Source organism: Eptatretus burgeri, chromosome 16 (assembly GCF_056783735.1).
Source record: "Eptatretus burgeri isolate ZD-2024b chromosome 16, Ebu_testis_v1, whole genome shotgun sequence".
Classification (NCBI taxonomy): Eukaryota; Metazoa; Chordata; class Myxini; order Myxiniformes; family Myxinidae; genus Eptatretus; species Eptatretus burgeri.
This window is the reverse complement of record NC_140976.1, coordinates 46,604,368-46,626,867: the sequence shown is the minus strand read 5'-3', so window position 1 is coordinate 46,626,867 and position 22,500 is coordinate 46,604,368. Positions and strand designations below refer to the sequence as shown.

Here is a 22,500-nt window from a genome sequence, read left to right as displayed (position 1 = left end):
TTCCTGTTTGTTTGTTTGTTTGTTTGTCTGTCTGTCTGTTCGCAACTTTACGGCAAAACTGCTTGAGCAAACACGCAAATTTAATTCACAGGTGGGCAATGAACCTTAGACGATCCCATTAACTTTTGGGTCCAATTGGATCAAAGGTCAAGGTCAAGGTAACGATAAGATCAAAATCGTTTTTCGCTCATAACTTCGTCAAAAATTATCTGATTTACTTCAAACTAAGCTTATAGTGACCCTTATTCTATTTGTCACTTATAATCCTACCCATTCCTATAGTGAAAAATGCACATTTGTGAAGATCAGTCGGGTCCGAAGTTTTGGGGGTCATGGTCATCGGTCAAAATTACAAATTTTCCTTTAAAACTAAAACATGGTTAAGAAAATACAACTTTACAGGAAAACGGCTGGCTCAAACATTGTCAAATTGTATCCACAGGTGGGTAATGAACCTCGGACGACCCCATTAACTTTTGGATCCAATTAGGTCAAAGGTCAAGGTCAGGTCACGAAAAGGTCAAAATCGTTTTTCGCTCATAACTTCATCAAAAATGATCCAATTTACTTCAAACTCAACTTATAGTGAACCTTATTTTATTTGTGACTTAAAATCCTCACAATCCTATAGTGAAAAATGCATATTTGTGAAGATCGGGGTTAAGGATGTATCAAATTTAAATTTGATCCCCAAAATAACTTTATGCCTTAAATGGGCGGGATTTGTTGTGCCTGGCACCACTTGTTTTTAAATTTTTTGTCGTTTTTCGATTTTTTTTCTCCTAAAGGCCCAGTCACACCTTGACGTTTTAGCCAGGAATGGCAACGTATAAATATGCACGTAAAACGTTGGCGTACGCTGAAGTTTTGAGGTTTTTTTTAAGTTTTGGTCGTACTCATAATGTGTTGGTCGTATGCATAACGTATTAGTAACGGGCACAGAACGTTTCGTTGTGTTAAAGATAACTTATACCAACGAATGCTTAGCCTGTTGTCGGCGTTCACAACCTACGCACAACGATAGTTTAACTTAGTCATAGCGTGCTGCACGTATCGCCGACGAACTCGTGGCGTTCTCTGTTAAAAACCTGCGCACGCAGATTTAAATCATAAACGCCTGAAAATTGGAAGTGTCAACATCGCAGTCACAACTTGATGATTTACCAGCGTGTGCCGACCTATGAAAAATGTGTCTAAAACGCTGGGATACGTCGAATACGGTATGGGTAAGTTGTGTATACGTTAGGAGCACGATGAAAAACGATGAAGTACGCTGGCATATTACGTGGTACGTCTAGTACGTCGTGAAATTTCAAGCATGCTGAAAATTTTACGACGTACTCGACGTATGGCTCACAAGTTCCGTATACGCTGACATAAGTTCTCGGCACGCTCCGCAATTGTTTACACATGTCGGCCACACGTTACTTGTAAGTTACTCATAAGTCGAAACGCGTCGAGGTAATGTTTAGCATACCCGAAACTTAATTTTTAACCTACGAGTAACGTGCTTTGAGCCTATTAGTAGCGTGCTTTGAACCTATGAGTAGCGTGCTTTGAACCTATCTGTAACGTATCTCAAACGCACATTGGCGTATGTAGACGAATTTGATTGACGTCTTCCGGACGACCACAGAACTTACTGAACGTGTTTCTAACTTACAGCTACCGTATATTGGCGTATTGGCAGCGTTTAGGGGAATGGGTATATACAAATGGGCTTCACAAGAGGAACCCGTCAGTGTTCCAGACTCCATGTTGAGTAGATGTCAATGTCAGTAGCAGTGGCAGTAGCAATAGTAGTAGTAGTTCGAGAGAATTTAGTGATGTCGATGTTATTAGTAGTACTGTAGTAGTAGTTCGAGAGAATTTAGTGATGTCGATGTTGGTAGTAGTAGTAGTAGTAGTAGTAGTAGTAGTAGTAGTAGTAGTTCGAGAGAATTTAATGATGTCGATGTTATTAGTAGTAGTAGTAGTAGTAGTAGTAGTAGTATTTCGAGAGAATTTACTGATGTCGATGTTGGTAGTAGTAGTAGTAGTAGTAGTAGTAGTAGTAGTAGTAGTAGTAGTAGTAGTAGTAGTAGTAGTACTTTCAAGTAACTTGTTGCAAAGTGTGAACAACGTTCGTGTAGCGTGCTTACAAAACGTTACTCATAGGTTAGAAATAAGTTTCGGGTACGCTAAACATTACCTCGACGTGTTTCGACTTATGAGTAACTTACAAGTAATGTGTTTCAACGTGTGTCAACGATCGCATAACGTGCCTACAACTTATGGCCAGCGTAGCGGAACGTGTGAGTCATACGCCAGCATACGTCGTAAAATTTCAAGCATGAAAAAATTCGAGGAAAACCCAAAAGTTCAACATTTAAAGCCAGCGTACTACCACTTATGGCAGTGTTTTTCAGCGTGGTCTTAACATATACAAAATGTACCCATAACGTATTCGACGTGTCCCAGCGTTTTACACAAATTTTCCAGAAATCGGCATAAGCTGGCTAAAACGTCAAGGTGTGACTGGGCCTTTAGGAGGGGGGGCATGGGCTTGGTTAAAAAACAGCATCAACCACATAACACCCCTTGGCGAGACCCCCACCAACAGCACTCCATATACATGCACACAATCACCCACCAATGCTCAAGATACCCAAAATTCCTGCCAACATCCCTATACCCCTCTATCTCCATAACTTCCAGGTACCTATCTAATTATAATTTCAACTTATCTGCTGTTTCTGCTTCCACTACCTTTCCAAGGAGACCATTCCATGCATTAACTACTCTCTGAGTAAAAGTCCCCTGCCTTGCTAGCATCTTAACTCTCCTCTTCTTTACTCTCAGGCTATGGCCCCCTGGTCCTATCACTGTCTACTCTGTTGAATAATTCATCTGCACTTCTATTATTTATACCTTTCATTATCTTAAACATCTCTATCATATCTCTTCGTAACCACCTCCTTTGTAGTGTATAAAGCCGTGTCTCCTTCAGCCGCTCCTCATAGCTGAGTCGTGCTCGGCCTGGAATCAATGTCGCCGCCCTGCGCTGAACCCTCTCTGTGGCATCTCTGTCCTTCCAGAATTGTGGTGACCAAAAGTGCACACAATATTCTCAATGTGGCTTCACTAAATTCCTGTACAATGTTAACATCACCTCTTTAGATTTATAAATGATCCACCTCCGAATACAACCTGTGCTGCCTGCTTCCATCTTTTATCTATTACCACCCCCAGATCCTTCCCCTCTGTAACAATCTCCAAAATTACCCCTTGCATCCTGTCATCTCTATTTCCATTGTTCTTTCCCATCCCCAACACCTTACACTTGCTCAGGTTAAACTGCATCTGCCAATCTTTTGCCCAATCTCTGCAAGTATCAATACCTCCCTGAATGTGATCACTGCCCCCTCTGCTATCCACTTTCCCTCCAAGCTTTGTGTCATCTGCAAATTTGCAAAGCCTACTCTTCACACTACTATCCAAATTATTGATGTAAATAATGAATAATAATGGTCCGAATACTGATCCCTGAAGTACTCCACTACTTACATCCTCCCAGTAAGATATCCTCCTGCTCACAGCCACTCTGCTTCCTATCATGAAGCCAGTTTGCAATCCAATTAGCCACCTGACCAGCCCCTCCACAAGCCCTCACTTTGGCTAACAACCTCCGATGTGGTACCTTATCAAATGCCTTCTTAAAGTCTAGATATACTATCTCCATTGTCATTCCCTTATCCACCCAATCAAAAACTGCTTCATAGAACTCTAAAAGCTTTGTTTGACAGGAACTACCTTTGGTAAACCCACACTGACAACTTTTAATTCATTTGTATTTATTTAAATGGTTCTTCATCTGGTCCCTAATTGATGTCTCCAACACCTTCCCCACACCTCAAGTTTCCCAATTCTTCTCTGGATCCTTTCTTAAATAATGCTGTTACATTTGCTACTCTCAGATCCTCTGGTCCTGACTCCAGTGAGCTATTGAAAATAATCCGTTAACGTCTCACTTACCTACTCAGCCAACTCCATCAATTCTCTCAGGTGCATATTATCTGGACCCGGAGCCTTATCTTCTCTTAGGTTACCGAGCTGTTCCTTTACTTCCTCCACTACAACCTGGATCTTCTGTAAAAGCCCTTCCTCACCTCCGTGATAGATACTCTCAGCTCTTGGCAATTCTCCTGACTGTTCTTGTGTAAAAGTTGAAGAAAAATACCTGTTTAATAAGCCTGTCATCTCACTTTCATCACTAACCTCACTCCCGGTGCTGTTCCTAAATGGGCCCACACTGGTCCTCACCTGTTCCTTTCCCCTGATATGCTTAAGGAAAGCCTTGCTATTATATTTAATATTCTTAGCCATGTCCTCCTCATCCTCTCTTTTGGCTTGCTGAGTTATTTTCTTCACTTTTCCCTGTTTACTCCGATAGTGATATAAATCTAACTCCAGTCCTTTTATTTTCAACCTAATAAATGCCTTCTGCTTCTCCTTAACAGCGTTCCTTATGTCACTGCTCAACCACCCTGGTCTCTTTCTACTTCTAGTTTTACACCTCACTGAAATGTACTTACTCTGCACTCTACACATTTGGTCCTTAAAGGTTTCCCATTTTTCTGATGCTGATTGTCCTGTTGTTAGAGTCTTCCAATCTCCATCACCCAATTCTATCCTCATACCCTGAAAGTTTGCCTTCCTGAAATCTAATAGCCTTGCTCTACTATCCTGAACTCTAACCCTTAACAAAGTCTTTGCACACACAAAGTTATGGTCACTTGCTCCTCAATGCTCCCATACCTCCACCTCCTCAACCATATTGGAGAGAGAATTTGGGACCATACTCTGTGAAGAGCGTTGGTGCTGCTTCAGCAGTCTCCTTGGCCCTTGGGCACAATCCTGGACGGGTCGCCACTCCGACACAGTATAGCATCAAGCTGGCACTCATTTTGCCGACCTCAGAAGGATCACAGGCAGAGTCAACCCCACCTGGTATTAATTCAATAGCTGAGTGGGATTTGAACTCTGGACCCTAGGATCCAAAGCCCACCACCCTAACCATTAAGCCAACACCAGGCATTCTACTAAACACCAGGCAGCCAACACCAACGACCATATTGGGATCGTTACTTAAAAGGAGATCTAACACTGCACTCCCCCTAGTGGGCTTATCTACAAACTGGGTTAAAAAGCAATCTGGACGATGTATTTTTGAATACATAGTCAAAGTTTGTGGAAGAGCAACATACAAAAAGGAAGAGGAGGAGAAGGAGGAAATGCCAACAGCAGGACAGAGAGAGAAAATAGACATAGACGGGAAAACAAGGGATGTGGGTAATGATGAGGGGTAGGGGAGAATCCAAGGGGGAGGACAATATGGATACAGAAGCAAAATTTTGTGAGTGGTGGGGGTTGGTTTAATGGATGAAGAAATGATCATGGTTTTGGATGGTGGATGATTTGAGATGTTGTGAATAGCTGCCTTGATGACCTGGATGGAAGAATGAGATTGAAGAGAGTATGGAAGTTGGTTCCACAGGTGATAAAAAAGAGGAACAAATGAGTGAAGGTGAGCAGTAGTTCTGGATTTTGGAAGTTTCACAAGGAGGGTTGATGCTGGTGCACCGTGCGCACCCTGCAGATACCTGGGGCTTGACATGGCGTGGAGAGCGCAGAGGCGGGTAAGACCAGAAAAGGAGGCAGAAGAAGATGGAGAGACCACCGACCTTTCGGCGATGGCTAAGTTATAGGCCCATAGGCTCTACTTCGTTGCGAATGATATTGAAGGCCTTGGTTTCCATTGTGTCAAGCTGAGCAAGGTGTGAGGAAGGGGCACCAGCCCAGAGGAGAGAGCCAGTATTCCTTCAAGTTGCGGATTAAGGCCTTGTAGGTGGAGAGGAGTTTAGGTGTGCCAAGAAAGGGCTTTGCATGATGGAGGATGCCCATCAGCATCTTGCTTTGGAGGCTAACTTTTAAATGTGGCTTGCCCAAGAGAGATCATGGCTGAGAGTAAGACCCAAGAGTTTGAGTGACAGAACTTCTTTGAGGGTGTTGTTGAGAAAGTAGAAATAAGGGTTTGCGGTATGGTCTTGAGAGAGAGACACACAGACACAGAGTGTGTGTGTGTGTGTGTGTGTGTGTGTGTGTGTGTGTGTGTGTGTGTGTGTGTGTGTGTGTGTGTGTGTGTGTGTGTGTGTGTGTGTGTGTGTGTGTGTGTGTGTGTGTGTGTGTGTGTGTGTGTGTGTGTGTGTGTGTGTGTGTGTGTGTGTGTTTATTTCTCAGGATTAAAAGCATATTCCAAGTGCTTGATCAGTTTGTAATTTTGTCAAGGTCCAAAAAGAGGGAAGGAGCTGCTGCCTGTCTGTCACAAGGATGAGGGATGGCATGACAGAGGGTGGAGTCATCAGCAAAGAGAGCAAAGGCAGACAGTTTGGAGAGCAAAGCAGGATGTCAGATTGCATCGAAACTCAGGATACATCCAGAGAGACGGGCCTGATATCATGTCTGATATTGAGGGCCACCATCCATTGTTGGGAGAGTAGAAGCAGCATGTCCAAAACAGAGTGACCAGGTCTGAATCCAAATTGATGATCTGAGATGAGATCATTGGAGAAAAGGAATGATTTTGTGTCAACTATGATGATGGATTCTATGACCTTGCTGGTGAATGGAAGGAAGCTAGTTGGTCTGTAATGAAGGGGATCAGTTTTTCATCTTTTTATGGAATGCTGTGATGTTTGCTGACTTCTAAGCAGATGGAAGATTACTGAGGACAAATGATAGGGTGGAAAGGGGAGACTGAGGAAATGCAAGAGCAGTAGAGCAGGTTTTTAGGGCATGTGAGCCAATGCTGTCCAGTCCAGTTGCCAAATCAGAGTCAAGGGTTGCCTGAATCTTCTCCACCTTCTCAGGTGCAAAAACCACAAAGTCCAGGAGCAGTTGGGTATGACTGGGAAGGGTGGGTACAGATCAGAGAGAGAGGGGTTGTGGATACACGATTTGGAAGCAAACAGAAGGGTCAGCGTGTTCATAAACACAGAAGGGTCAGCATGTTAGTCTTTGGAATATTCGGTTAAATACAAGTCATGGACATGAATTTTTGAATTTCAGCAAGATGTGAGACTGAGGAAGACCCAATATGGTGTTGCACAACCAACTTGAAGGCTTGGAAGCAGGTGAGGGATTGAATAGATTGAGGAATCACATTCTACAAGTGGGAAAAGAGAGGAATGTCTATATGTGAAGACAAAGCTAAATTTTGTGACTTTCACAAGAAGGGGGTTGGTTACTGAAAGAAAGTTTGTTCTCTGGAAAGAATCAGGAGTTGGTCTAACACTCAGAATATTTTTAAATTATGGTAATATATATATATATATATATATATATATATATATATATATATATATATGTGTGTATCTGTGTGTGTATCTGTGTGTCTGTCTGTCTCTGTCTCTGTCTCTTCTCTCTCTCTCTCTCTCTCTCTCTCTCTCTCTCTCTCTCTCTCTCTCTCTCTCTCTCTCTCTCTCTCTCTGTCTCTGTCTCTTTCTCTGTCTCTGTCTCTCTCTCTTTCTCTCTCTCTCTCTCTGTCTCTGTCTCTGTCTCTCTCTCTCTCTCTCTCTCTCTCTCTCTCTCTCTCTCTCTCTCTCTCTCTCTCTCTCTCTCTCTCTCTCTCTCTCTCTCTCTCTCTCTCTCTCTCTCTCTCTCTCTCTCTCTTGCTCTTGCTCTTGCTCTTGCTCTCTCTCTCACACACACAAAAAGGACCATTTGGAAAACCCTCCTATCTCCTTTCTTGACAAACATCTAAGAGAAGTTCAATGCCTTAAAATTAGACCTCACCATCAGCCACTATCTGTCTCCCAGAAACCACGTATCAGAGTTCACCACCAAAGCGAGCGACCAATTGGGCAACCTTCAACATGTCATATCTTTTCTTGGAAAAACCTAACTTCTAACTCCTGGAAGGCCTTCATCTCTTGCCCAATGGAGTTTTTTGGATACAAAGTCGAGGTTCGTGGAGGAGCTCGGTCATAGAATGGATCAGGCCATAAGAGAACAAAAGGAACAGCAGAAAGAGAAGGGAGAAATACACCAACAGCAAGGTTGAGGGACAAACAAATAAGCGGCGTGGTAAAGAAAGACAGGTCAGGTCGGACGCACAGGGTGGCCAAGATAAATACAGAAGCAAACTCTCAGGAAGGAAAAACTGGAAATTTGGAAAGAGGTGAGCTTGGGGGGAGGGGGGTTAATGAGGGGTAGAAAAGCTCATGGTTTTGGATCTGAGACGGTGGTGAACAGCCGTGTTGAATACCTGGAGGGAAGAATGAGATTCAAGAGAATGTTGAAGTTGGTTCCACACGTGTAACAAAAGATGAATGAATGAGTGGAGGTGAGCAGTGATTCTAGATTTTGGGTGGGGGAAGATGGGAGGAGGTGGGAGGAGGAGGAAGATGGGAGGGGGTTTGGAAGGATTGGGGTGAAGGGGATACTGAAACAGTTAGTATGAAGTGGAAGATGCTGAAGAGGGGTACACAGAGAGGGGGCGGGGTTGAAAGGACATGGGCATGTAGATGTGGGGAAAAGGGGAGGGGGGTGGTACTGATATGGAGGGGTTTGACACTTGAAGGACATGAAGGGGAATTGATTGTAATGAGCAGAACAGGGGCGGACTGAGCATTCGGGCATTCTGACACAGACCGAGGGCCCAGACCATCAAGTGGCCTGTGCTCAAAAAATAAAAAGTTTACCTTTTCAGAAATATGAGAAGAAGGCGATTTTAGAACATATATTTAAACATAGTATATTAGTTGTTGAGAGTTGAAAGTCGATTTCAATCTATTCCCCCCCCCACCCCCACCCAAAAATGCATGTCATTTACTGCTGTTAAACATTTTACTTGCTTTAAATAAACAACTTTTACCGCTGTTAAAGCTGCAGTTTCAAATTTCACAAAAAATGGTTATTAACCATAAATGTGCGTTACAAAAATCGGGCTTTGTACCCTCGTTGTCCAACAAAATTATTAAGCAACTTCATGCGTATTTTTTGCTCATCTTCGAGAGAAATACTTTGATGTTCAAGAGATGAGGGTACAAATTGACTTTGTCTGACCGAACATCCCACTATCTCCTTTATTTTATCTAATACGACTAAAGTGACCACCACTTGTTTTTCTCGGCAAAATCTTCATGTAAATGACATGTAAGGAGAAATAATAATTTTGTCCATGTGTGCATTTTATTATATACACGACTGTTTCAGGCCATTTGCCTGGACCATTCCATGATGATTTGGACTGTAATATACCGTATGTACTGCACTCTGCAACACCAGGTGCACAATTTTCTGGTTCGTAAATCACCGTGTATTTGTTTTTAATTCACGGTCTCGTTATGATTCTGCATATTTATGCACAAATGTTTGTTTTAGGAAACTTTTATTTCGCACTGTGTCTCGTTCAAAAATTTGATCTGGGGGCCCTAAAGACCCCTTTCGCCTTAGGACCCAGAATACCGTCAGTCTACCCTTGGAGCAGATAACTTCCGCAAACTGAACTTCTCAAAATTCCCATTCTGGATATACAAAGATAGACATCATGGGAGGGGTGGAAATAATGATCGTTAAAGGCACGGAGGGGAGTGTGGCTGTGGATACGAGAGAAGGGTTGATGGACCAAGCGTTTAGGTACGAGACAGGTTTGGGAAATAAGCCTTGAGTGGAAGAAAAAGAAAAGGAATAGATCATGATGAAGAAGAAAAACATGTGGAGTGTTCCTGATGGAGAAATAAAGAAAGTTAAGCATTTTAAAATGTATTAAAAGCTTTTAAAGGAAGAAGCATTTCAATCAATGAAGATTCCCTTTGGAGATGTATGAAATAGGAAGGGACAATCCAGGAAGTACAGGCATATTGAGTTGATGATTTTTTTTTTTTGACTTAAAAAAATATTTTTTTTTTTATGTTTGTTTTTTTTTTTTGAAGCGAGGAGGGGAAAGATTATAAATTTGAGGAAGTTTCATTGACAGTACATTGGAGAAAAGAAGCAGAATCAGGCATGTGACATCAGAGCAGAGACAAGAGTTTGAGCTCTTCCTTTTTGAGCTGGCACTCCTGCCTCACACCTTTCTCGTTGTGATGCTGTGGAGTAAAAAGCTTTCAAAATCAAAGGAAACCCACATAAATGACTAATTCATGGTGTAAATGCATCAAAAGTTGTTTGAGTTTTTTTTTTTTTTAATAAGAACTAGTGTTCCATTAAAATAAAATACTTTTGATGAATAAAATGGAGGCATAGTTTTGGGGGTTTGATCACGGGAGAAAACAAAGATGGACATGCAGTATTTATGATCTTTCATCACCGGGGAAAAAAAAAATACATTTGCATTATTCTTTCAATTATATTTTTCACATTCAAATAATTTGTACGTTGTTGCTGCTATACTTTCTGTTTCAGGTTCTTGGGGAACATTGATATTGGAGACGAGAGAAGAAACTAGTCAAGATGGCACAGGACGTACTGCAGTAACAGAAATCCCTCCACATTTGCAGACGGCACTTGACCCTGTTCTGCTTGCTGTGATTGTGGTTTGCAGTGTGGGTGTAACACTGGGCATTGTGTGCGCCTCGGTGCTCCTTTATCGGTCATGTCAGCCTGGACATACGATTGGAACTGCAAGGTCAGCATCAGGAATTTGAGGAAACCAGCATGTGCCTCCTCCCCCTACTCGAGATGCATACGACTTTGAGTTCTGTGGAAGCGGGAATGGGTTGATTATTGCCGGCACAGCCATGAGCACCAACGTCAATGGACAACTTGTGGAAGTGTGAGCACACCGGCAACAATAGTTGAACTGCATTCTCTTGTGATGTAACACATTCAAGAGAGGCCCATTTGGATAAGTCACTGACCCCAAATAGCCAGACTTATTACTTGAACATGTACAGTTCCTTTGTTGCTGTACAAACATGCAATGTGGTCCCGTAATTAATGTTGAGTTTCTGGTAACTTCACCGCTTCGTCCAGTTTTCAAAATATTTATCGTCAACACTGTCCCGAAATGAGGTCAGTTGGCCATGCTTATATTCTCTTCCTGAGACATCAGCAAAGGGTTCCACAGCTTGTTTGTTTTTATAGAGCAAATTCATGAGAATTTGTCATCTGGAAGAACATCTTGTAGTCTTCAGATATTTGTTGATTTGGATTAGAATTGTTAGGCAATGTAGGCTAAAGCAACCTCATCTGCGCATGCAAGAAATATAAATGACAATGAATGTTACAGGATGATGGCCAAAGCTTAATTGTTAGTATTTATGTCTTGTATTTTGTTTCAATGAATTTGTTTGTTATGGGGTAGTTTGCTGATGTGTGGACGTGGATTCATTTTTGACACTGGTTCGACCAGCATTCCTATGCATTCCACTCAGGTTTATGATGACTGAGATGCTCGTATGTGGAAAATAGCCCAACCGATTTATTTTATTTTATTTTATTTTATTTTATTTATATATTTGCATCACATCTCTTTGATGCATTTAGAAACAAGCCTCCTGTATACCTGCATCGTTTGATGTGACAAAATCGTTTGAAAGCGGGATTCGGAGAGAGCAACGCTAAGTTATGCCAAAATGTGATGAGCTGAAGTGGGATATCTGTTGTAGGTAATGGCTTCTCTAAAGGAGGTAACCGACACCATCATATCGTACACGTAGTGCTTTATAATGGCAGAAACAAAGGAGGACAAAATGTTTGGTTGGAGTGAGCTGGTTTATTAGAAAATTATTATTATATTACATCGGCAAATGTATGGGAGGGGCAATCAAAACGCTCCTATCTTGACAGATAACATCATTTTCTTTCAAATATTTTTTTCAACACTGTCTTGCTTGTCCACAAATTCCAAGAACACTGTGATCACCTCATTATAAGCATCAAAATGCTTTCAAAAAAAGCCCTTCCTTCAACTTGAGGAGCAGGTTGAAGTCTGAGGGAGAGAAAAATCTGGTGAATCTGCTGGATGCGGAAACAGTTCAAAGCCACAGTTGGCCATTGCAACTCGGGCTGTTTGGAATTATTATTATTATTATTATTATTATTATTATTATTATTATTATTATTATTATTAGTTTGTATGCAGCAGGCTATGCTTCCTGAGACATCAGCAAAGGGTTCCACAGCTTGTTTGTTTTTATAGAGCAAATTAATTAGAATTTGTCATCTGGAAAAACATCTCGTAGTCTTCAGATATTTGTTATCTGGTTGCGGCCCTCTGCAGGAATTTGGAATTTGTTCAGGGTGCTGGCGAAAGCTCACCACCTCTTCATGAAGAACACAGTGGGATCTTTAACGTCCACCAACTAATGCTGGCAGATGGGGTGCTAGTTTAATGTCCACCTGAGGGATGGTGCACACATTGATGCCTTGCCCTGCCTGCGAAACACCAGGATGAGTTTGTAGCTGGGCCAAGATTCAAACACAGGTGAGATGGCTCAGAGGCAGGTGTGCATACCTGTAGGCCATCCTGCCAGCCCTGCTGCGTGGGATGATACCTATGGTCCTGGAGAAACAACTTGATATTGCTTCCACTCTTTTGATATTGTTTCAACTCACCTTTCTGCGGCATTTGTTCTCGATGGCATCTCGCAACCATTGTAGTTTATAATCATCATCATCCTCCCCCTTTATGGGCTTGCCTTTGGGTAGATAGGCAGTCATGATCACCACCTCATTATCTCAGAAACACAGGCAGCTGATGAGTTTATGTGCTTTCACTGCATGCATGCTGCTCCTGGGTCTCAGGATCAAAGTGGTGAACCCATGACTTGTTCTAAATCATAATCCTCCTCATAAAGTTGTCAGGGTTTGCTTCAAATCACTGAAGTTCCTTGGAAATTTCAAGTCATGCTCTCTTCTCATCAGTAGTTAATATTATGGACACCGTTCTGGTTGAAATATTGTTCATGTCCAATGTTTCAATGATGATTGAGTGCACTGACTCGCTGCCGATTGCCAAATGTCTCAGCTCTCCTTAACTGTTAATCTTCTGTCATTTATCAAAATCTTATTGACTGCATCAGTTTTGTTATGGTGTTGTGGCCTCTTTAGGACATCATGACGATGACTCATTCCCAGTGCTGGTTCTTCCTTGTGTAGATTCAGCCGCCCATTTTTATTTTACATCATCTACAGTTTTTCTGCCATGTCCTCATGGATGTCCTTTGAGGAAAACACTCTCGTACTCACTATTTGATCATTGCTCCAATTTCTGGCTTCTTTTTAATTTTTAAAACACCATTCACAGACTCATGTTGATAAGTTTGTGTTCATGGACATAATCCCCAGCAAACAAACAAGTTTTTTTGTTGTTGTTGTTGTTTTTTTTTTACAAATTAACACCGAAACATAAGGACTTTGATCTGTGAAATTGGCTTATCGCCAACATATTGTGAAATAGATCGGGCGAGTTACTTCTCTGAACCATCCCTCATATCAGCACCATGAAGCTTTATCGCTCTGAACATCAGCACTCTGAACACCATATCAACAATTTTCATTTTTAGTGCATTTACATCGAAAAGTATCAACAAAAAGGAAATGTATCCACTCATTGTGGAGGAATTCCAAAGTGCTCTTGGGCAAGTTCGCAGATATCCATCGAGTGAGCGTGTTCCATCCGGGGTGACTGCCACCAGAATATGCCAACTTGGCTCAACCAGCGCTAAATCTGCACTGAAACATCCTATCTGCAAAATGAAATTATAATGCTTGACTTCGGACGAATGAGCCCTTCATGTATAAATGGCGTTAAACGTGCATTGTGTATTTGTAACCCCTACCTCTGTACTACATTTATGTTTTATAATTCACATTGTCACTGATAATTTAAGTGTGAGCATGATTCAGGACTAGTATGACTAACACGTAAATAATGCCAATGCATAATTTTTGACACTGTGCCAGATATAAAAATAGCAAATCTCTTGCCTGCTCATCAATCGTGGGGAATGTTATTGTTTGAAAGAATGCTCACTAACATTGTGCTGCGGCAACTTGCATTTTCTAAATCATATCAGAAATTACGCCATTCTTGCTTGAAAATGGCGACTATGTCTTGTCTGAAGAAGGTAACATTGTCTTGTGTCATTAAACCTCATTTATTCACATCAATATTTAGTCTGCTGATTGCTTTCGCAAAAGCACTTTGCCTTTTCGTAATGTTTGGTGCATCACTGAAATCTCAAGTTGAGTGGTGAAACTTCATGGCAGATTGAAATAAAACAATTTGATGTTGAGTTTCAGGTATTCGAAGATGAGTGAATCACATATTATATAAATATGTACGTGACCAGTGGCCATGATTAAAAATACAAACCTTTGAACAATGGATGCTGTATCACAGTTTCCTCAATTAGTACTGTACTTCCCTGCCTGCATTATTTCATCTATCATGTCACACCACATATATTTTGTCATTCACATCAAAAACAATCACAATCATGACCTATTCAATAAGTTGTGAAGCAAAATGTTTAAATAAATAAATAAAAACTTCGTTCAGTCATTTAGTACAAGAAATAAAGACTGATTTCTTTTTTTCCCCCAACATTCCACACCAAGAATGATACTTTTTCTTTAACCACAAATTATTTTGTTTGTCTGGTTTATCCATTATATATATATTTTTTCTTAATTGCACTCTGATTCATGCAGTATGTTTCCTAATGTCCTTCCCCTCTATTACCATCAAACACTGCTTTAAACTAGAACGACATTCATAGAGTGCATAGTCTTGCCTCGCACACATTCTGAACAAAAATACCATCGTTAACTGAACACGCCACGATTATGGCTCATCGTCCCATATCATTCATACACACTATTATGTCACATCCATGGCCATTATCCATAGCTTTATTGATTATTAGGATATTTAACAACCACTTTTGTGCACAATGAGGCTGAATTGTATCAATGAAGGTGAATATGAAAAAAAAATTGAACTATAGTTCCCATGGCTCGTCGATCATGTGTATGAAGTTTCGCATAGATTTGTAAAGCGGTACTGGAGAAGACATTTTTTTTTAAATGTTTTTATTTTCAATCCAATATGGCCACAAGACCGCACGATCGATGACGTCATAAATTTACTTCTTCACTTCCATCGGGTCGTAGATCAGATATATGAAGTTTCAGATTTTTCGGACAAGAATTTTGATTCAAACAATTATAGTTAGAATACCACTTCGCTGATGACATCATCAATATAACCCTATATACCCCATGGGGAGTTGATGACATGCAAAGTTTCTTTTTTTTTTTTTCGCTGAGCAGTTTTGGAGAAAATGATGTCCCAATTTTTTCTTTTAATCAAATTTGGCTGCCACACCACATGACCTATGACATCAGAGTTAGCAAACCAATATTCTCCATGGGAAGTCCCTCCTTTGTTTAAAGTTTCACATCGATCGGACAAGCGGTTTTAGTGAAAAATATTTTTAAAGCGAAAATATATAGAAAATGCACACACACACACACACACACACACACACACACACACACACACACACACACACACACACACACACACACACACACACACACACACACACACACACATACACACACACACGTACGGGTATTGCAATCGTCTCGTATCCCCTTTGGGGTGAGACTAGCTGGAATGGTACTTGGCATACCTCCGTCAGGCTGAACAGTTTACGTTTTGTAGCTCACTGATAGGGCAGATCCGTATCTGGACCTTAACCAAAAATTAATCCATTTGTTCTCGTCACCTAACAAATGCTCCATAACTTTTATAAAAATGAAGAAAATCCATAACATGCAGTGCTCATTAGTAAACGTACCCACAGGCATTGTTTGTATGCAAACACTCTGAGCCAATCAGGAGGAGGTGGGTTATGCGTTAGGCTTGGCTACATTGACCATTAGAACAATTCTCAACAATGCAGACAAGATAAAAGCTTCCATCCAGTTCACCACTTTATTAACTAAAACAAAGTTAACTCGTTCAAAGAGCAGTTTGTCAGAGAAGATGGAGGGCCGTTTAAAGATCCCATGACACTCAAAAGTACTGAAATTAAATATATATATATATATATATATATATATATATATATATATACACACATATACATATACATATATATATATATATATATATACATACATATATATACATATATATATATATATATATATATATACATATATATATATATATATATATATATATATATATATATATACACACATATACATATACATATATATATATATATATATATATACATACATATATATACATATATATATATATATATATATATATACATACATATGTCCTATTGGAGTTTTCCATCGTGATTTCTGATCTGACAATGTTTTTTCAAAATACTCGTTCTGTAAAATGTAACATTAAAAAAAGAAACCCCTTCGGGAACGCCCCTAAAAATTCTGCCGAAATCTACTGAAAGAGGTGTAACCCACATGACGTCATCTCCAGAACAACAAAGGCTGCACGTAAATTACTCGGGTTGGTGTTCTACGTGATTCTATTGGCTTTCTGTGTTTCCACATTCGATTGGTCGACTCAATCGCTTCGTTCATTTCTGCTTTAAAAAAATCAAACATTTGGTTTTGAATAATGGATGACATGGACTTTGATTTGTCTGGTAGCGACAGTGAGTGTGAGAGAAATGAAGGATTTTAGTCTGAATCAGATGGAGAATTGTCGGATAACGTAGTCGCGGGAAGTGAAGTTCAGGCAGCTGGAAATGGAATACGGCCTTACCAGTTCGAGCCCGAAGCAGGACAAGCAGAGGAAACTGGCGATGAAATTCCCGGCGTTCATGATGATCGGGAGGACATCAAAGGAAGACTTGGCAGTAACAACTGGTTCGACTAAATCCTATTGATAATTCAATAATGTAAATTCGACTTGCATACTGCTCGATATCAGAAATATTTTAGTGAGGTGACATGACCAGCGCAGCGTAGCGGACATGTTTCTCCGTGGCGAATGAATCGCAAGCAAAGCCAGTGCATGTCATCGGCCGTATCTCTCCGCGCATAAAACATGTAGGAGGGAACATGTATGCATGTAGGAGGGAACAAAGCCTTGCCTGCTTAAAGTAAAGAGGTAAATCAACTTAGTTACAAGACTCGTTATTTCTTTAAATTATCAGATTTCACAACAGATTTCGATGCTTATTTAGTCAGGATTATATCCGATCCTCAAAACTGAAATAATATTTCAATGATATACTTTAATTAGTCCTTGAGAGTAGATCGTGGGAAATTGTATCATATAATGCATGAAATCACTCCAAGCTCCAAATTTGAAAACTACAGTATTTACAAAAGCGATGTACACAACAATTTGTAGCGATGATGAACAGGCATTCGAGTGAATGCATTAAATCCTATAGCTCATGAAGCTGGTTCCCTGAAATAAACATTGCAGTAAATCTAACATTTTGCCTTCTCGCCTCTGTGCACGTGTCACGTGGTACATCGGTTCGAGGTCCGCGCAAATGTTTTCGCTTATTTTTTTTAAAAACATTTCTTTTTTACCAGATTTGCTTTGATTCCCTGCAGTACACCTCACGAAACCTCCGAAAATATAGGCACATGTCTCGCAGACGCTATGGATAGGCAGTCCCTCTGGGGGACAGGGCACGAAGTCTCACAGTGAATGCATTAAATCATATAACTCAATGATGCTGGTTAATGTTGTTACGTTCCTAAATGTTTTGTTTACTCAATATAATTCTTCAAACAGGAGAAAACGACAAGTTTAATGCTTTGGAAATTTCACATTTGCTTGTGTACGTATGGAGGAGGGAACATCGCCTTGTTTGCTTGAATTAAATAGGTATATCGGCTCAGTTATAAGGCTCGTTATTTCTTTAAATTAACAGATTTCAACACTTATTTAATCCGGACAATGTCTGATCCTAAAAAGCGCAATAATATTTCGATGATGTACTTTAATGTCCGTGACAGTAGATCATTGAAAATCGTCTCATATAATGCATTAATTCGCTCCAGCTCCAAATTTGAAAACTTTTAGGACTTACAAAGCGATATACACAGCGATTCGGTGCTATGATGAACAGGCATTCAATATGTGTGAGGAAAGTGAAAAATATACTTTATCGTTAAGAAATCGTTGCGGCCTGTTCCAAGTCAAGGCATGGTTGAGCAGGCCAAAAAAACATGGCGGCTTCAGACCCCAGCGAGGTTACCCGGGAAACGCCTTGATACCCCAGACAGCGAGGTGGCCGAGGATCGCCTGATGAAGGACATAGTTAAAAACTCCATCAATTATCTTCAAAAGGGGTGTTTTAATTTCCCCAAACACCCAATTTTCACTCTTCCACTTCCTTGTAGTTTTCTTAGTGTGCATGCAAAGTTTCAGGCTGCTAGGTTTGATTGTTTTGGAGTTATGGAAGAGACGCACACACTGACACACTGACACACACACATTGCCTTTTTCGTGTTGAAGATATATTTACAGTACCAATCAAAAGTTTGGACACACCGACTGAGTCAAGGGGTTTTTTTCTTGTTTTTTTTTTTTTACTGTTTTCTACATTGTAGAATAATAGCAAAGACATCAAAACGATGAAATAACACAAGTGGAATTATTTCCAAAAAAGTGTAAAACAAATCAAAGTATATTTAAGATTTTAGATTCTTCAAAGTAGCCACCCTTTGCCTTTTTGACAGCTTAGTACACTCTTGGCATTCTCTCAACCAGCTTCATGAGGTAGTCACCTGGAATGTTTTTACTACAGTCTTGAAGGAGTTCCCACATTTGCTGAGCACTTGTTGGCTGCCTTTCCTTCACTCTGCGGTCCAACTCATCCCAAACCATCTCAATTGGGTTTAGGTCGGGTGATTGTGGAGGCTAGGTCATCTGATGCAGCACTCCATCGCTCTCTTTCATGGTCAAATAGCCTTTACACATCTGGAGGTGTATTTTGGGTCATTGTTCTGTTGAAAAACAAATGATGGTCCCACGAAGCACAAACCAGATGGGATGGTGTATCGCTGCAGAATGCTGTGGTAGCCATCCATGCTGGTTAAGTGTGCCTTGAATTCTAAATAAATCACCGACAGTGTCACCAGCAAAGCACCTCCACACCATCACACCTCCTCCTCCATGCTTCATGGTGGGAGCCACACTTGCAGAGATCATCCGTTCACCTTCTCTCTGTGTCTCACAAAGACATGGCGGTTGGAACCAAAAATCTCAGATTTGGACTCATCAGACCAAAGGACAGATTTCCACCGGTCTGATGTCCATTGCTCGTGTTTCTTGGCCCAAGCAAGTCTCTTCTTCTTCTTGGTCTCCTTCAGTGGTGGTTTCTTTGCAGCAATTTGACCATGAAGGCCTGATTCACGCAGGCTCCTTGAACAGTTGATGTTGAGATGTGTCTGTTACTTGAACTCTGTGAAGCATTTACTTGGGCTGCAATCTGAGGTGCAGTTAATTGGTGATTTCTGAGGCTGGTAACTCCAATAAACTTATCCTCTGCAAGAGAGGATAAATAAAATTACTCGGAGTACTTGCTATGTGCCAAGCTTCAAATTTTTCCTTGGTGTGGTTTCAGAGATGCAGAGGTCCAAATTTTTTTTCAATATGGCTGCCACACCACGTGACCTATGACGTCGTAATTATAAATGAAACATTTCACATGAGTAGTCGCACCAATGGTGAAAATTTCGTCTCGATCCGACAAGCGGTTGTGGAGAAAAACACGAAAGTTCTTTACGGACAAACAAACAAACAGACAAACAGACAAACAAACAAATGGACTGAAATGCAATACCCTCTCAGAATGTTTCAGTGAGGGTAAAAATAAATGGGGATCCCGGTCAAAGCACAGGCAAGGTGTTAAAGGGGTAAAAATTACGTTCAATTTGCTGGAGTCGGTCAACAGCGAAATCAATTGATCACAGGGATATCCTGTGTGTCGATTGCCCAGATCCAGAGGGCTGTGGTTTGAATCCATCGGTGCTGTCTGATTAACATGGGTTACATTGGACACTGGCCATGAGGGTTCCTCTGCCCTGCCCAAGATACGACAGAGGACATGACCTGTTAAATTTACGCTCAAATTCCAACCACTGATGAGGTTCACCTGGATAAACTCCACTTTTGATCTTTTTATACATAACTAATTAATTAATGGAAATGTGACCGTTTGGGGGTTCGTTTTTATTTCTTCTGCACCATCACCGCATCAACGATTTGGATAGTGGGGTGTCACTGCCTTCCCCCATTGCACCGTCGCCACTTCCGATATCCTCAGCAACCTCACTCCACAACCGTAACCAACTATTATCTTCAAATTTCTCACATTCTGCTACTTACTGCAAATTATCGATGCGTTCCTTCAACCTGGTAATAACCTTCCTCAAGTGGACGATTTCCTCACACAATAAGAACCCTCTGCTTCCCCCATTGTTGACGTGGCCCACATTGAGCAACTGTGACATTTTACGTCCTCCTCATCCTTTCTCCTTCATTCTCTATTTATAACCTTCTTCACCCCCATACTCCCAAGGCCCCCAACTGACCACGCTAAACTTATCACGAGGCCTCGCCCTGCTGATTTCAATAAACTAACTCAACTACCCGCTAAAACTGTTATGAACACAACACGAAAAAAAATAAGTATAGTTCCACAGACCCTGACAAAAATCTCGATAACAAAATACGCAAAATGCTTTCGGACTGGAAACTTAGCTTTAGAGGGTCTGGAAGGAGAGCTCGCCACCCAGTCGTCCTCGTGCGCCAATCCCTGAACCAGCAAAGGGTCATCCTTCATGTTGGCAAAAAGAACGTCCGAATCTAGTTCACGTAAATGCACCCTCGTTCGTCGAAGCCGTGTCCCATTAGGCGTCTGTACAATGTAAGAGCGGGGTTCATTGCAGCGTGCCACAACTTGCCCGGGGTTCCACTGGTGCGTGTCTTTGTTCAAAATCCTAACCCGACGTCCAATAGCCAGTTCAGGTAAATCCGGCCCGGCCGAGCTGTTGTATTTCCTCGCCATCTGGTCTCAACGTTCCTTGAAGCGTTCCTAAATTTCCTGATGCCTCTGTTGTGCTGGAACGGACAATCTGCCTGGTAGATTGGTGCGTACAGGTCGGTTGAGCGGCATTTCACTTGGACTTGGGAGGTGGGAATCTATAGGTGTGCACCACAGGTATTGTCGCACAATATCCACATCATTCCCCAATCTCATACACTTTTTTATCATGTTCTTCACTGTCTGAACTTGTCTCTCAACCAAACCATTGCTGCGTGGATATCTCGGAGATGTTGTCGTGTGTCTTATATTCCTCTCGGTACACATATCACGATACGGCTTGCCCACATACTGGGGTCCATTGTCCGTTATGATCTGCAGGGATGGACCGAACATACTGAAACATTCAGAGGTGGCCTTAGCCACTGCACTGCTGGTCATGTATTCAATTTTCTTCACAAATGGGTACTTGGTGTAGTAATCCGTCACTATGAGGTAGGTCTGCCCGTGTAACTCGCACATATCACTCGCTACCTCTGTCCATGGTACCGCTGGTATCTCATGAGCTATCATCGTCTCATGCTTTTATTCAGGTTGGTTCTCCTGACATGCCTGACAAGTGACCTGATGTATGTTCGGCCAATAAACGCATTCGCGTGCCAGACGTTTTGGCTTTTCGATCTCCATGTGCGCCTCGTGGAGTTGGTCGAGAATATCATGACGCAGCTGCTCTGGAATTAGTACCTGTCGACCCTTGAAGAGAACCCCATCAAGAATACCAATTTCATCATGGTATGGCCAGTATGGACGAAGGTCCGTTGAGATCTCAGTAATTGTGGTAGGCCAACCTCGGTGAACAATCTGCTGCAATTCTGGAAAAGTTCTGTCAGCTTTTCCAAACTTCCTGAGTTGGTTCTGTTTCCTTGAGCTGAAATCAATCAAGTCAAAGTGGTAATGATCATGCACATCATCGAGCTCGACACCATCAACACGGATGTCCAACTGCAGCTCCTGATTGTTCGCTGGGTTCGGTAGTCTCGACAGTGTTTCTGATAGCATCATCTCACAGCCGGCCTTATACTCCAAATCAAAATCATATCCTTGGATTTTCGCAAGAAGGCGCTGTAACCGTGGAGGGGCACTCGTGAGCCGCTTACTGGTGATCATGACCAGTGGTTTGTGGTCTGTGTATACCTTGAAGTGTTTCCCAAATAGGTAGGTGTGGAACTTCTGGATGCCAGCAACAAGGACCAGAGTTTCTCGTTCGATGATGGAATATGCAGATTGAGTGGGTGTCAGAGTTCATGATGCGAAAGCAACAGGTTTGTCATCATGCAAGAGGCATGCGCCTCGTCTCTTCTGTGACACATCCACTTCCAACACTGTCTCCTTATCATAACGATAATACGTCAGACAGGCGTCTGCATCAATGTTCCGTTTCAGTTGCTCA

At 41.4% G+C, this 22,500-nt stretch overlaps 1 protein-coding gene across 5 annotated transcripts in view; it reads left to right on the top strand.

The window, feature by feature from the left end:
* The window catches only part of LOC147011022 (neuropilin-2-like), a 300,172-nt gene extending 285,880 nt beyond the window's left edge, over window positions 1-14,292 (top strand). For all 5 annotated transcript variants that reach the window (XM_085859784.1, XM_085859785.1, XM_085859787.1 and 2 more), the window contains one exon: window positions 10,447-14,292. In XM_085859784.1, the coding sequence (XP_085715910.1) occupies window positions 10,447-10,688 (242 nt within the window). In that variant the 3' untranslated portion in view covers window positions 10,689-14,292. The remainder of the gene's footprint in view (window positions 1-10,446) is intronic.
* The last annotated feature ends 8,208 nt before the right edge of the window (window positions 14,293-22,500 follow it).